Source organism: Terrapene carolina, unplaced genomic scaffold (assembly GCF_002925995.2).
Source record: "Terrapene carolina triunguis isolate 2854851 unplaced genomic scaffold, T_m_triunguis-2.0 Scaffold227, whole genome shotgun sequence".
Lineage (NCBI taxonomy): Eukaryota > Metazoa > Chordata > Testudines > Emydidae > Terrapene > Terrapene triunguis.
In genome coordinates, this window is record NW_020664578.1 from 5,466,621 (window position 1) to 5,482,887 (window position 16,267).

Below are 16,267 nucleotides of genomic sequence, written 5' to 3' on the forward strand. Positions count from 1 at the left end.
CTCGCTAACACCCCCTGTGCCCCAGGGAGCTTTCCAGACCCTTTGGGAATCTCTCCGTCAGACCCACACAGCCTTTGTAACATAGCGAGGGCCCAGAAGCCCAGCCTTATCCATGTTCCGCATGCTATCCGTAACTCCAGCTGTGGGAGAGAGTGCTGCATCGGCACTTCAGGGCAGCACCTGTTCTCCAAGTACGCGATCGCTTCCCTGCAGAACACTTTGCACGAGTCACATTAAGACACCGGGCTGGAAATTGTATCAGCTGAGAAAGCGGTGCCACACCGGCGCCCAGCATTCGTTTCAAAGGCCTGCTGAGGGCACGACTCGACCTCGCGGTCTGGGAGTACAACTGGGGTTGAAGCACCGGAGCACATTGCCCGGAGCTAATCCATGACTGACATCAGATACACTTTCACACATGCCTCCCCAGCGCCCGTCCGGGTCCCTCCGGAGGCCAGTCCGTGTGGGTTGACCCTGGCTTGTGGGATTCCCTGCGGTACACTTTGCGTGAGCTCTGCACGGGCATCATACGCAGCATTGCAATATGTAGAGCAGCAGTACGTTCAAGACACTAACAGGGCCTTCTAACGTCGCTGGGATACTAGAGGCTACTTTCCAAACAGTGTAAAAGAATCCCATTCTAACAGGCAGAAATAGCTCAAACCCCCGGTTGATGAGGATGGCTGGGGGGTCACTGACTACAGCACACCCCCCGTGACCTACTCTGGAACTCTGCCATCAGCTAATATGGAGATATACCTATCTCATAGAACTGGAAGGGACCTTGAAAGGTCATTGAGTCCAGTCCCCTGCCTTCACAGCAGGACCAAGTACCATCCCTTCCCCCCGATCCCTAAATGGCCCCCTCAAGGATTGAACTCACAACCCTGGGTTTAGCAGGCCAATGCTCAAACCACTGAGCTCTCCCTCCCCCCTATGCTTATTCACACTCACGCACATTTCCACATCCTCCCCTAATCCCCACGTACACACACATCAGTTTGGATCTGTTCTCTACGTCTAAATTCTCAGGTCAATAACTTTCTTAATATTGTGTCCCAATAGGGTGATGGGTAAAGTAAATGCCAAGTGACAGACACCGTAAGATACCCAGACATGTGCAAACAAGTGTTACAAGAACCAGCAGGATTTGTACCATGCTATTTGTCAGAGGGCTGTATCTCAGAAACCCCTTATTCAAATAGCCCCAAGTTTGGACCACTATCCCCACTCTGCATCCTCATGAAACACAGCAAATTCCAAGCCAATTTCAGTGAGCAGGAGGATTTTAGAGCCAACAGCCAACCTTTAACAGAGAGGAATGTTCATCCTTAACTACAGCCCGGTGATATCTGAATTTAAACAATCATCTGGCTGTAACAGTGCTGGGAAGTAAACAAACAGTGAAGGTGGAACAGTAAATTCCTTTCACAGGAAGGAAGCCAATGAGCTTAATAATTTAAAAGGACAAAGTTAAGGTGGACAGAATTTGTAGGTCCCCTATGGGACTCTGGATACCAAGGTAGGAATAAACTGTATTCAAGCTCATTCCGCCTTTTAAAAAAATCTATCTATACTCCCCTTTAATACGGAGAGACTGCTGGATGTTGTCATGCCGAGAGAACCAGGATGTGTTAGCAGCAAACAGGAAGTAGACGGGATCTCAGCCCTAGCTCTCAAGCAGGGAGCTAATACCTCCAGGTTCCTCCACCGACTTAACTTGATGATTAGCGCCAACACACCAGGAAGCAGCAACCGGATCAAGACTCTAGCAAGAATCCTAATCTTTTATTAGCATCCTTATTTAATTCTGCCCCGCCCCCCAGATTTAAATAATATACAGATGCCTATTACAAGGCCCTGGGTGCCTTAGCACATAATTAATGCTACAGGGGAATGCCACAGAGCCATTCATAGGCCTAAGGCCAGAAGAGACCACTCTGATCATCTCATCAGCCCTCCTGTATAATGCAGGCCACAGAACTTCCCTGAATTCATTCTTCTTTGAACTAGAGATCTTTTTGATTAACCATCCAACCATGATTTAAAAATTGCCAGTGACAGAGAATCCACCCCACTTGGAACACCACCGAATTAAACCTTAGATCTGGTGCTTCCAAGAAATTCCCCACTTCCCAAGTGATAATACAAAGAAATGTGTTTTTTAAAAGTGCAACCGAGGATTAATTACTTGCTAATTGCTAACATTCCATGAAAGTGACAGAAGCCAGGGAAATTGTCCGGTATCTCTGAAATATACATACGGATTGAAAGGGACCAGGTATAAGTGGGTTACATAGAACTGAATGTGCAATTTTATGCTCTTCTCTAACAAGACGGATACTGGGAGCACTAACTCTTTTGGAAACTGCATATCTATGTACAGAGTCAGCAGGGACAGGGCAGAGAGACCCCCAGTCAATTTAAGATCATTCCCTTTCAAATAGTTTTTCAAGGTTTCGCCAGTTCAGTTGTAGGCTTCCCTGCTTTCCCTGGGGACCATCCCCCAGGCTAACAGATCCGGTTGTCTGAGATTACCTTTCCTGCACCACTCTCAGCAATCTTCCTCACCTTCTGTCCTTGCACTCTTCAAGCTTTGCACATGCTTACACCCCATATTTCACTAAGTGCAGCACATTTAGTCTCCCAGGTCAATTCCTTCGACTTTACAATAAGGTTATCCAACCCAAAATTGGGCTACCAGAACGTGTCAACGAGTCATATGGGAGTCAGCACCCTTGGCTCCAGTCCTATGCGGCTGGCCAGGCTCGGCTCCATGACAACGGGGGCAAGCCGGGCCAAATTTGAGAGGCACTGTGACTCCATGTACCAGGTTGAGATGCCACTTTCACAAATTTGGCCTGGTCGTCCTGCCAGGGGAGCTAGGCCAAACCAGAGTGGTGATGCGACACCAGAGGTCGCGGGAAGCCGAGCCCAGCCAGACGCGCAGTACTGGAGCTGCAGTCGCTGCCGCTATGGTATGCACGGTATACTTACTACATTGACGTGTCTATTAAATATTGTGGGGAAGATATTTCGTAAACCAGATATTGTTTGCACTGAAGCTATTTACTGGGTCGCAACAGGCCACCAAGGTTTACAAACTGGTCCTGAGCCCCAAAAGGTCGAGAGCCGCCGCTCTACAACCGACTGGTTTCCTGCAACAGAAGCTGCCTCTGTGAATAGAAATTTTGCAAATAGCAGCCGCATGATACAGGAAGTAATCAGGTACGAGGCAGTATAGAGAGAGCTGCTAACATATACCCAACGCCTTTCATCTCAGGATCTCGAACGCCTCTACCTGTGGGTAAATAGCCTCATTCTGCAGAGGGAGAATCTGAAACAGAGGGGAAAGGACTTGCCTGAGGTCACACAGTGAACCCGTAGCAAAGCTGGGAGTAGAATACAGGTCTCCTGCCCGCTATGCTCCCTGTCTCACCATTAGACATGCTGCCTCCCTCAGGAAAGAGCTAGGACACCTGGTAGCTCTGCAATAAGAGAGGAGGCCTCTGGCAGGAGGTCGAAGCTGTTCTACCTACCGTGCTGGTGACTGTTCCCGCGGTCACAGCCTGCTGGAAGTGCGCAGCGAGCCCGGCTTTGTCCTTGCATTGCTCCTTGCACTCCAGACACCGGAAGCAGTTATAGCTCGTTTGCTCCGAGCTGCCGCTCAGGGGCAGGATGGGTTGGTCCTGAGCCCCGTTAGCTGTCGCCATGGCATCCTGAGGCACCCCAGCCACTTTGCCAGCAGTGAGGGAGGTCACTGACACTATGGGGGTGATGTCCGGCTGGCCAATCATTTGATCCAGAGCAATAGGTCTCATGACCAAGTGGGAGCACTGCATCACCAGGCCTTTGTCCTTGTGCTCCCGGGCATGTAGGAGCAAGCTGCACTTGTTGAAGAAGACCAGGCGCTTGGTGCAGTGGTTGCAGGTCACTTCGATGCGCATGCTGCGCCGGTCGTAGTGCCGAGCCAGGCTCTTCTCCAGGGCGAAGGAGTCCCCGCACTCCAAGCAGCGATACCCAAAGGGCGGGAGAGTCAGGCTGGACTCTGCGGGAGGATTCAGGTTGGGTTTGTAGGTTGGCAAGAGGTTTTTACTGTTCAGGATCTTGTTGAAAGCCTCCACCAGGCTGGACTGGCTCCTGGAAATGACCGTGCCGGCAATGGTGGGCGAAGGCTTCTGCGGCTGCACCATCACCACCGTGGTGCCGTTGACCTTTTGGTTGGCCGTGGTGGTGACGGTGGTGGTCTGGGTCACCGTGCTGACGTTGGTCCTGGTGTCGGCTTTGGGGAGGGTCTGCGGCACCAGGTTGATAATGTTCTTCGTCACGGCCTTGCCCGGCAGCACCACGGATTTCTGCTGGGCCACGCTGGCGGCGATTAGCATGGCGCTGCTGGCGTTCTGGATGGTGGTGACGGGTAGAACAGTCCCTTTGATTTTGGTGCCGTTGCCCAGCTGGACACTGACAATTTTGGGCCCTTCTATGACTTTCAGGGGGCTGGAGAGCTCCATTTTCTTTTTGGGCACCTCCTGCACGCTCTCTTCTTTCACCACTGCAGCCGGGAGCACGGAGTCCTCGGTGGCGGCCTCCTGAGAACCTGGCTCCGAAGGCAGCTTGGCAGCTCCCGGCTCCGAATCAGAGGAGACTCTGGTCACCGTCCGGGTGATGCTGCCGGAAGACGTCTTGATGGTTTTAATCCGCACTTTGAGAGGCCGCGAGGAACTGGAAGAGGGGGAGTCATTGCTGCCGTCTTCATCCTCCTCCTCTTCCTCCTCGCCGCTTGACATGCTCTGCGGGGGTTTCTCTAGAGCCTCCTGCTCTTCCTTGAGGGGGATGCTCCCCAGCGGCTTGGGGGAGCCAAGGGGTCCGGGGCTTCCCTCTGCCAGTGGGGAAGGTTTGAAGAACGGCTCCTGAGGGCTGGTGGGCGAGTTTTTCACTTCGGGGAGGTTGCTGGTGCTGCTGTCAAGGTTTGGATCTGAGCTGGGCCAGGACGTGACGGGGGAATCATCCGTGGAGTAGCGGACGGTGACCGATTTCAGGTGCCCCAAGGGGCTGTCACGCAGGGCTGCAGCCAAACCCTTGGGGCTGGCCCCATGGTCCAGCTCCTCCGAGTCGGACTCCTCTTTCTTGATCATGGGAATGGTGGCAGGGGAGCCGTTCATGCCCCCCGCTTGACTGGTTTCAAAGGACTGCGGGAAAGCCGGCGGGAGGGTCTCGGTGCTCTCTCCAGCTGGCTCTTTGCAGTCTGGTGACGGGGCAGGAGATGGGGTGGGGGATGGGGAGAGAGAGGGCACAGAGAGGTCTTTCTCTTTCTGTTTGCCCTCCCGGGGCCTGTCAATCAGATCCGCAGAGTTCTCCTCGTGGGGATCGGGGCTGAAGTGGGAAAAGATGTCCATGGGTTTTGCCCCTTTCTCCTTTGATGCCCAGCACTCTCCGTTGGACGATGCCACTGCTTCCCCTGGCCTGGAGGTGGGGGACCTGGGCATCTCGGGGGCACCAAAGCCATTCTGCAGCAGGCGGGGCCCAAGGCCATGCCCATCTTTGCCGCGGCCATCCAAGGGGTCGAGCTGCTCGGGGCAGACAGTGTTCTTCACTATCACGCTGACGGCGGTGATGTCCGCGTGGGGGAGGACGTGTTCAGGGGCCACGGGCTCCCCAGGGACCTGCTTGATGTGAACCTCAGCCTCCTCATGGCCAGAATGGATGGCCTCGTTGGTGTCGATGTCCGGAATATCGAAAGCTGCCAAGAGGTCATCGAAATCCGGGGTCTTCATGTCACCCATGGTGAAGAATCCGGCAGAGCCTAAGAAAAGGAAGACAAAGGATTTAATATCACAGGGCAGGGAACCTTCTGACCATGCTGGCATCACAGAGCAGCAGGCCACGCACAGGACCAGAAGCTCGGACATTGTAACCCCAGCTCTGTCGGTCTATCCCAGGTTCTGGCCCGTCACCATACGGGCCTTAGCGTATTTATCCTCACAACCCCTGGGTGCATGTCTCCCCTGCAATCTACACGAGCTGCAATCACACCCTAGGACTGCCATAGAGACGTAACCTTTTTGACTCACCCCAGGTCATACAGGAGGCCTGTGGCAGGATGGGGAATTGAACCGGGTTCTCCCAAGTCCCAGGCCAGCGCTCTAACCCCTAGGCCATCCTTGCTGTCTAGTCCCAGCTCTGACCCCCTTGGGCATACATCACTTTGCCCCTCCCTGCTGCTGTTTACTGCATCTTTTTCTGTAAAATGGGAATAAGCACCTCACAGGGGAGTCACAAGGGTTTGTTCGCTGTGAGAACATGATTCATAGAGCTCAAAATGACCACGGCGGCACTGAGGATACGTCTCCAAAAACCCTGTTATCCCACTCTTCACAAATCTAGTGTCACGTCGGGCGCTTGGATCCTACTAAGACGTGCCCGTCGGAATGCCCATGGGATCTGAAAAAATTCTTTACTGCCTCTTGGAACACAGCCAAAGTTCTCTGTGGACAGCCGGGGAAAACTTTAGTCAAAACCCCAATTTTTTCTATCGAAAAAACAGTTTTGATGTAAAATTTTCAACCTGCCCAAAAGATCAGAATAAAACAAATCTGCCCATCTCTCGCCATCATAAAGGGGCCATCCTGATATTCTATGATTCTATGATTGCACTGCTTACACCAGATCTGAATGCGACTTATGATTCTGAAACCTGCAGAAAGACTGACAATAGGAAAGGATCCAATTTACGCCCCAAAGAGTGGATTATCTGAAACACATACATAGGCCAACTTCTAGCAGTAACCTTCAGATAACCCACTTGAATATTGTGCTATAAACCACATCAAACCCCTTCGCTCCATCAGGAACTTCAGTAGGGTGACCAGATGTCCCGATTTTATACGGACAGTCCCAATTTTGGGGTCTTTTTCTTATCTAGGCTCCTATTACCCTTCACCCCCGTCCCGATTTTTCACACTTGCTGTTTGGTCACCCTAAGCTTCAGAAATATTCATGATGAAGTTTACTAGAAGAATTGCCCCTTTGATGTCATCGATTTGTAGGAATAAGTGGCAAAATATCTGGCAAACACCAAAACACTTAAAAAAACCAATTCTAAGACCACGTATGAAAGATCTTCCATGATTGGGCCAATATTTCAGCAGCTGTATTTCCCCTGCCTCATTAATGCTTGTTCACAACTTTGTAAGGGTTCTGCGAGTAGCTGGGCTTTTCACCCCCATCTTAACTGTGACGCTTCCAGGAGTTGGTACTTGGACTCGCAGGCTTCTTTAGCTACATGGACGTGTCAGGTCAACACAGCTACCACACTCAGGGGCGTGACAAATCCACACCCCGAGGGGCATTAAGCCGACCTAAATCCCTTGTAGCAGCACTAGGTCAATAGAAAACCACTAACCTAGCTACTACCTCTTGGAGAGGTGGATTGCCTATACTGATGGGAGCATTCCATCAACATAGATAATATCAGGGTTGGAAGGGACCTCAGGAGGTCATCTGGTCCAACCCCCTGCTCAAAGCAGGACCAATCCCTAACTAAATCCCCAAATCTCTAAATGGCCCCCTCACGGATTGAACTCACAACCCTGGGTTTAGCAGGCCAATGCTCAAACCACTGAGCTATCCCTCCCCCAACTATAGCGTTTCCAAGTGCAGACAAGCCCTCTGACTATCTGTAAGCAGCACATTGTTCTGAGTCCTCACAAACACATATGTGAGCAAAACCATTCTGTCTCGCTATGTTTATTTGGGGAAGGACAGGACAAGTTTCTCAGAAGAACTCTTGTTGGGCTGAATACTGATGTTCTGTTTTAAAATTGGCACACACGTGCATGTGGTCTACACGACCGGTGGGAAGCAACAGCTCTTCTGTGGCAGAGGGGATCAGTGAGGGAGCGGGCTCTCAAAGCACACCAAGGAAAAGCGTCCTAAATAAGAAATGACAGCATGTTTTCACAGATGGCAAAGTCACATCATGCAAAGAACGCAGCTACAGCGCACACATACCCTGGCCTGGTCTGGTTCTGTTATTGTGGCTCTGCACAAAACAGATTGCGGAATGATATTAACCTAGATTAAGGCTGCATCCGTTCCAAACTTTTGTAGAACAGTGGTTCTCAACCAGGGGTATGGGTACTCTGGGGTTACTCAGAGGTCTTCCAAGGGGTACATTAACTCATCTCAATATTTGCCTAGTTTTCCACTAGGCTACCTAAAAAGCACCAGCAAAGTCAGTACAAACTACAATTTCATACAGACAATGACTTGTTTATACTATATACCATATGCTGACATGCAAGTACAATATTTATGTTCCAATTGATTTTATAATTTATGGTAAAAATGAGAAAGTCAGCAATTGTTCAGTAACAGTGCGGCTGTGACACTTTTGTCTTTTTATGTCTGATTTTGTAAAGCAAGTCGTTTTTAAGTGAGGTGAAACTTGGGGCTACACGAGACTAATCAGACTCCTCAAAGGGGTACAGTCGTCTGGAAAGATTGAGAGCCACTGATCATAGAGTATCAGGATTGGAAGGGACCTCAGGAGGTCTTCTAGTCCAACCACTGAGCTATCCTTCCCCCCCCCCGATATAGAAAGGCACCGCAAACAGTCCTGTGTGATGGCACCAAACCAAAGACATGGTCTTTATGGTGAAGGCATGCGGCTAAGTGTAGCAGGTCACTGGCTCTGCACTAGCATAAGGCATTTCCATGGGCCACTCTAGCTGCAGTTATATTGACCTGCAGTGTTCTAAGAACATGATTAAGAACGACATAGACACTGTGGAAGTAAATGTTTTAACATGGTTCAGGTGGCCAGCACATATGGGGACAAACGGGGCTAAGAAACCTAGTTCTGAGTCTCAGCTAAACCTGTTTTCATACATGGTTTGGTCTCATTTGTGTCCTCGAGACCTCATTAGAAACCTGTTTCACGATGACTGAGCATAAGCAGGGTTTTAAAGACCACTAGGAAAGCCACTGTAGACAGCTTAGTAAGTAGGTTTAGTCTAGTTATATTTTTAACCCTTACAACAGGTCATTCCAAGGGGGATCTCTGTTCAGTCGATTGACCACCACCAGAGACATCCCCACGCTGCACCAATGTCATCTATCGTACCATGCGGGTGAGCTTCTCAGTGGTACTCTTCCAGTGCCCAGCCAAATAGCTCTACCCTGCAAAACAGACACTAAGTGTGTCTACACTGCAATTAGACACCCCTGGAGTGTCTGTGCCAGCCCACACGGGCTCACGGGGCTCAGGCTAAGGCAGAGGTGGGCAAACTACGGCCCACGGCACCATCCTGCCCGGCCCTTGAGCTCCTGACCACGAAGGCTAGCCCCATGGCCCCTCCCCCGCTATCCCCCCTCCCCTGCAGCCACGCCGCCGGGCGGGCAGTGCTCTGGGCGGCGGGGTTGCGCGCTCCTGCCAAGCAGCGTGTCTGGCTCTGTCCGGGCGGCGCGGCTGCCAGACATGCTGCTCTGAGTGGCATGGTAAGGGGGCTGGGGGTCCCCGGGGGCACTCAGGGGACAGGGACAGTTGTATGGGGCAGAGGTTCTGGGGGGCGGACGGGGGGGGTTGGATAAGCATGGGAGTCCCGGGGGAGCCTGTCAGGGTGCGGGGGTGTGGACAGGGGTCAGAGCAGTCAGGGGACTGGGAGCAGGGGGGGTTGGATAGGAGGTGGGGTCCCGGGGGAGGTTAGGGGTGGGGGCGTCCTGGGAGAGGACAGTCAGGGGACAAGGAGTGGGGGGGGGTGTTGGATGGGTCGGGGGTTCTGAGGGGGGCAGTCAGAGGGCAGGAAGTGGGAGGGGGCGGGGGCCAGGCTGTTTGGGGAGGCACAGCCTTCCCGACCCGGCCCTCCATACAGTTTTGCAACTCCAATGTCGCCCTCGGGCCAAAAAAGTTTGTCCACCCCTGGGCTAAAGGGTGGTGATGTAGGTGTAGATGTGAGCTCTGGGACCCTCCCACCTCACACGGTCCCAGAGCCCAAGCCCAAATGGCTACAATAAAGCATTTAAGCAGTTCCTTAGCCCAAGCCAGCTGGCACGGGTCAGCCATGTGTACAGAATTGCAGTGCAGACATATGCTAGAAGGGAGACTAGTGTGGCAAACAGAATTTGTTCAGAGTCCTCATTACACTTGAAAGGGGAGAGCGTGCAAAACGTTGTCTACCAGATTGGGAAGGGTTTCGATAGGAGGAAAGGAAATGGCTGGGAGGCACAAGGGGATAAGTGATACAGAGAATGGGCTGAAATTACAAAAGGGAAACTTTAAGTGACACTGAGACCTATTAAGGCTCTGGCGTCATCTCCCAAGGGAAGAGGAGCCCTGTCTGCGGAGACATTTAAAAGCAGATTTGATAGAAGAGCGACTAGAAGATACTGGAGGGAATGATCCTGAGCTGGACACCCGAGTAGGAACAGAGGGGATTTTATTAGCAATAGAAGAGACCTCCTCTATGATTAAACCCCGTCCTACGCAAACAAATTTCAAGAGACCACATGATGTTCCTCCAGCCGTGACTAGCGACAATGCAGAGATGTCATAAGTGATGTGGGAGGAGAGGCCCCATTAGACCTCTCAGCAGAAGGGATATGTTGAAAAGAAGTGGGATTTCAAAGAGCTGGGACAGAGGACCTCTGTATGTTATGCTCAGCTCCATCATTTGCCATCTGTTTTCCCAGCACACTGGCCCGCTTAGCCTCACACACGATTCTGCAGGGAAGTTCGTTTTTCAAATAATGATTTTTCTCATCCCGGTTTGGCAGGGTACGACTATTTACAGACAAGAGAGGAGACAAGCAAGTTGCTGCACACAAAGACGTCCCGGAAAAAAATCAACAATTGGCCTATGCCAACAAAGCAAGGATTTGTTTAGGGAAATTCTCCCCCTTGGAACAGATTCAACATGCTCCCTGGATTTCTAGTTTACCTGTGCGCACTCCCTCCAATACTAACATGGAGGCTATAGACAGTGCAAACGATTCTCCTCTCTACGCACAGCTTCCCTCTTACTAGGAACAGGTTCATCCGCACGTGGGCATGGAGAAGAGACAACCAAGAGGGGTTTTTTGAATGCCAACTTGGACATCGGGGAAGGTGAAAGACGTCCCCTTACGCAGCTCAACTTCAATTTTGAGAAGCAGCATTGGACATGGCTTCAGTAACCAAAATAACCTCACTTTTGAGCAAAAAGAACAGGAGTACTTGTGACACCTTAGAGACGAACACATTTATTTGAGCATAAGTTTTCGTGGGCTACAGCCCACTTCTTCGGATGTAGCCCACGAAAGCTTATGCTCAAATAAATGTGTTAGTCTCTAAGGTGCCACAAGTACTCCTGTTCTTTTTGTGGATACAGACTAACACGGCTGCTACTCTGAAACTTTTGAGCAGTAAAACTTGCTTTTGTCCAGATCTTCAAAGTGCTCAATGGCCCAGGCCCAGCAGATTTAAGATGACGTCTACACTGCAGCTGGGAGCTTGCTTCCCAGCCGGGGCAGACAGACAGGCGGCAGCGCTGCTTGAGCTAGTGTCGCCAGGATCACATGGGCGGCAGTTTGGACTCGCTGTCTGAGTGCAAACACACCCAGGATACGTACGCGGGCAGCTAACCTGAGCCACCGTCTGTGTTACGCCAGCTATGCCGCTATTGTCAGGGTGCTGTTAGCTCAAGCAGAGCTAGCGTGTCGCTGCCGACAGCGGGAAGCACGTTGCCAGCTACATAACCTAAGAGCCTCAAGTTCAGTTGGCAGCTCTGTTCCTCGGGCCCAGAGGAACTTTCCACCCCCAGGGTACAGCTCGGCTGGCGTCAGACAGAGCTTCTTTCAGCTGTGGAACAATCTCCCGTGGGAACTACGGCCCATCCCAGACCTCCCCACCTCCTGCTACGAGTGCCAGGTGCACTTCAAGCCGCCTTCCCTGACAAACACAACGCAGCGTGTAACATTTGAAAACAAAACCCTACCAAAACAAAACATTCCCCTGCACGTAACATTCTCCCTTGGGAGGAGAGAGGGAACGAGCCACCCGTGACAGCTGATGGGCACATCACAATTCACAACGGGAAGGCGCTCCGACACTCCGGTGACGAAGGCAGGATAAGAGCCCCGACAGAACAGAATCTTTCAGCGGCAACCTCCATAGAAATGCCCAAGACCTGGCGGAACCAGAGACTGAAACTAGCTTGGGAACGAGCAATGCCCATGAAACACTGGTTCTGGTATACTAGACACACCAGTCTCCAGGGCTGTCACTTCTCACCCTCAGTGAATTCTCAATCAAATAGGCATATTTTAAAGAATGCTTATGAAACATTGAACGTAGGCTTTTCTGCCGTTGAGACAAGCACCGTCATTATGCGGCCTGGTGTCACACGCAACCCGCGTGCTGCTTTTTATTTATGCATCAGACTAATTATTCAACATCTGCCCTAACATCCGGCGTTGCAGTTTACTCCCACTTATTCTACTATAAACAATTTGCATTTATGTCTTTGTACAAGCAGAGGCACGTGATCTCCACTGGGGGGGAAAAACCCAGACATTTCATTTCTCAAATACAGGGGTAAGTCAAATTCTGCCCCTTGTCGTCCTGGTGTTTCCATAGATTAGTTATTTTCTCCTGCGCCCCTTCTAAGTTTTTTTACTTTTTCTTTTTAAAAATACACCCTGCCCCCCCACGGTAGGAGACCAGACCCCATTTTAACCTCCTTCCGTTGTCTTTGAAAACCTCACTGTTTTAAAAACAGAAAGTAAGAGGCATTTACAAACCGTTCATAGCTTCCACGTTCCCAGAGACGCTCTTCAACTGATCGCTCCCTGAAGAAATTGCTCTTGAGGGAGGATCGTTGACTCTGCACAGGGCTGATTACATGAGCGTTTCCTCGTGGTTTAGTGTCAATGGCAAATTCCCCTCCACCCCCACAGGGGGGTTGTGTGTGTTCTTAGAAGTCACTATTCCACGGAGATCCCATCTGCACCGCAGCAACTGTGCCTGTGTCTTCACTAGGAAAACAGGCGGTGTTCTTAACTCGAGCTCACACACGCATGGTAAAATCCAGGTGAAGACAAGGCAGTTTGTAGTTTCCACATGAGTTAGCAGGTCACGGCAAGCTGTAGGCTCTCCCCGTCTTTATCTCAAACTGCCACGGGACAGCCTACAGCCTACCGCGACCTGCTAACTGACGTGAACACTACAAACTGCCTTGTCTTCACTAGGACTGTAGCAGAGTTAGCTAAACAGGAGATTAAAAAATACATCGTTTTGGGGGCACTGCACTGCCATACAGTTTGGTTACTGATGGTACTGAAAGGCACTCTACCCAGGCTACAGCGTGACTCGGGAACTAGTCGTTACTGTACTATTTAATCTGCAGGTATCTAAGCACTTGATAAGGGGGGTAAATCAATTCTTTTTTGTCAAGATCCACATTTCTTGGTCAAGGTATAGTCAAGGTCCAGACTCCAGAGAAAATCATACAAAAATTATAACAATGATGGTGGTAAGTTTAGAATGACGATGGCAAAAAGATTTTGCAGTCCGTTCAAAAGTGTCTGGCGGTCCGGATCGTCCGCCTATCGATGACCCCTGGTATGGAGTCAATCTCATTTGACAGACTGGAAAACAGACACAGAGTGGGGAAGTCGTAGAGTGACCTAGAGGCAGAACCAGGATTAGAACCCAGATCTAGGCCACCCCAACCCCGCCCAGGGTTTCAAGCACCACGATCCCCATTTTAAAATTAACTAGAGATCAATGTAAGATTTCAAATCTAAAAGCTCACGGTTCTGTTATCGAACTACCACCCCTCCACCAAAGAGCACAGGGAAACACCAGAGACCAGTTCGTTCTGGCGATGTGTTTTTAAATGGAGATGAGCTCAGCGTAAAGATGCACCTCTTTTTCCAGTGACTACATAGCCTCTGGCCCCAGTGCCTGTTCTTGGTTTGGATAGTCTGGAACTCAAAAGCAACCCAGTCGTGGGCAACTGTCGTCAGGGTCTCGCAAAATGAGGAACCCTTAATGGGGAGCCATGCTGATAATCTAAGGGAACATTTGTGCTTTCAATTTTAAGCCAAAGGATATGGTTTCTGGTTAGTCCCCACACATATTAACCGTGAGCCCGTCACGTCCATTTCTGGCTGGATACGCGGCACGCGCAGTATTGCCGTGACAGGGGCGTCTTCATTGCAACTCAACCATGTAACTACTGTTCAGTCCTACAGGGGGCATTAAACTGGATTATTTAACAACTGCAGTAATCAGCCCAACATGCTTATTAAAGGCAGACCAGACTGTCAGTGGGTAGAATAGTCACTGGCTGAAATGCAAAGGCCGTGTTGCAAATGGCCTCCTTGCAGAAGGAGGAAGCAGCTTCTGAAAGGAAAATCAAGTTTTATCCTCACCCTCCACCGAATACCTTCCCCCCACCCCCAAGCCTGTTCACAAAAACGCGTGACTTGTCTAAGGATGGCCTGTGTGCAAAGAGCTCAGTGCAACAGGGAGACAAACCAGACCATGGGCTGCTGCTCTCTGCTAATGGCAGAGCTGGAAAAGTTGGTCAGATTAGAGGCCAACCCAATGGCAGAGGGATGGGAGTGGGGCAAAAAGTGTATCGAAACTACAGCCGGGTCTACACTAAAAAGCGAGGTGGATCCAGCTACGTCGCTCAGGGAGGAGGTGAAAAACCCACACTGCTGAGCGATGTAGCGAAGCTGACCTAAACCCTGGTGTAGGTGGCGCTAGGTCAACAGAAGAATTCTTCCCGTGACCTAGTTCCTGCCTCTCGGGGAGGTGGATCAACTACAGCGATGGGAGAACCTCTCCGATTGCTTTAGCGAGCGTCTACACTGGTGGGCTGCAGTGTTTCTAGCGAAGCCGTAGCTTAAGTTCTCAAACCCAGACCATATGGAGACTCCCCTCTTCCTCCCCCGCTCAATCATCAACAGCACTCCCTACCTCGCAGCACCTCCTAACGCCAAGCTCTAGGCCACCTTTCTTCAGGCATGGATGGGGTGTAACCACCACAGCCCAAAAACAACAAGGAGTCTGGTGGCACCTTAAAGACTAACAGATTTATTTGGGCATAAGCTTTCGTGGGTAAAAACCTCACTTCTTGGAGTGGTTGGGGAAGTGAAAGCTGCGTGCCTGCCTCAGGGATGTCCTGGGATCCTGAGTCTTCTATGTCGTTAAGAGGCAAAAGTCCCCGTGTCTCTGCAGAGTGGTGTAAACCCAACTCCCCCACAGGCTAAATGGCGCTTCAAAGATTTGAAGGCCAGAACAGACCATCGTGATGGTCCTGTCTGAGCTCCTGCAGAACATGGGCCAGAGACTGTCACCCCAAAATTACTGCATCAAGCTGCTAACTTTTGGTTGAGCTACAGCAGATCTCTTCAATTTAAAGACTCCCAAAGCAATGAAAAAAATCCACCACTTCCCTAAGTAAATTGTTCCAATGGTTAATTATCCTCCCTGTTGAAACTGTTGAATTTGTCTAGCTTCTAGCCACTGGATCTTGCTTTCCTTTTTCTACTAGATTAAAGAGCTCTCTCTCGGGAATTTTCCCATGTAGGTACTTGCAGACCGTGAACAAGTCACTCCTTAAACTCCTCTTGGATAAACTAAACAGGTTGAGGCCTGGTCTACACTAGAAAACGAAATCTGTTTAACCATGTTGGTTGGGGTGTGAAAAATCCACACCCCTGAGCGGCGCAGTTAAACCAACCTAAGTCCCCGTGTCGACAGCGCTTGGTCAAGGGAAGAATTCTCCCACTGACCTAGCACTGCCTACATGGAAGGATTCTTCTGTTGACCTAAGTACCGCCTCTTGGGGAGGCGGATTACCTATACTGACGGGAAGAATTCTGAATTCTACACTGAAGTGCTACAGCACGACAGCTGTCTGCTTTAGCATTTTAAGAGTAGACAAACCCTGAGCTTCTTTAGTCTTCCTCTATAAGGCAGGCTTTCCAGACCATGAATCTTATCTTCTTGTAGCTCTTTTCTGAACCTTCCCAACTTGTCAACATCCTTATTTAAGTGCTTAAGTGCACACTAGAACTGGACACAGTCTCACTAATGCAGGGGCGGGCAAACATTTTGGGGTGTAGGAATTTGGGGTGTAGGTGCTGGGACAGAGGGGTTCAGTGGGTGGGAGGGGGATCAGGGCTGGGGCAGGGGAGTGGGGTGTGTGAAGGGGTGCGGGCTCTGGGGTGGGCTGGGGATGAGGGGTTTGGGGTGCAGGAGGGTGCTCCGGGCTGG

The 16,267-nt window shown here is 50.7% G+C and overlaps 1 protein-coding gene across 1 annotated transcript in view; it reads right to left on the reverse strand.

Annotated features, from left to right (window-relative positions):
* Positions 1 to 16,267, reverse strand: part of ZNF687 (zinc finger protein 687) — a 33,589-nt gene that overhangs the window by 12,392 nt on the left and 4,930 nt on the right. The window contains exon 2 of the mRNA XM_024205882.2: positions 3,540 to 5,803. Within this exon, the coding sequence (XP_024061650.1) occupies positions 3,540 to 5,783 (2,244 nt within the window). The 5' untranslated portion in view covers positions 5,784 to 5,803. The remainder of the gene's footprint in view (positions 1 to 3,539; positions 5,804 to 16,267) is intronic.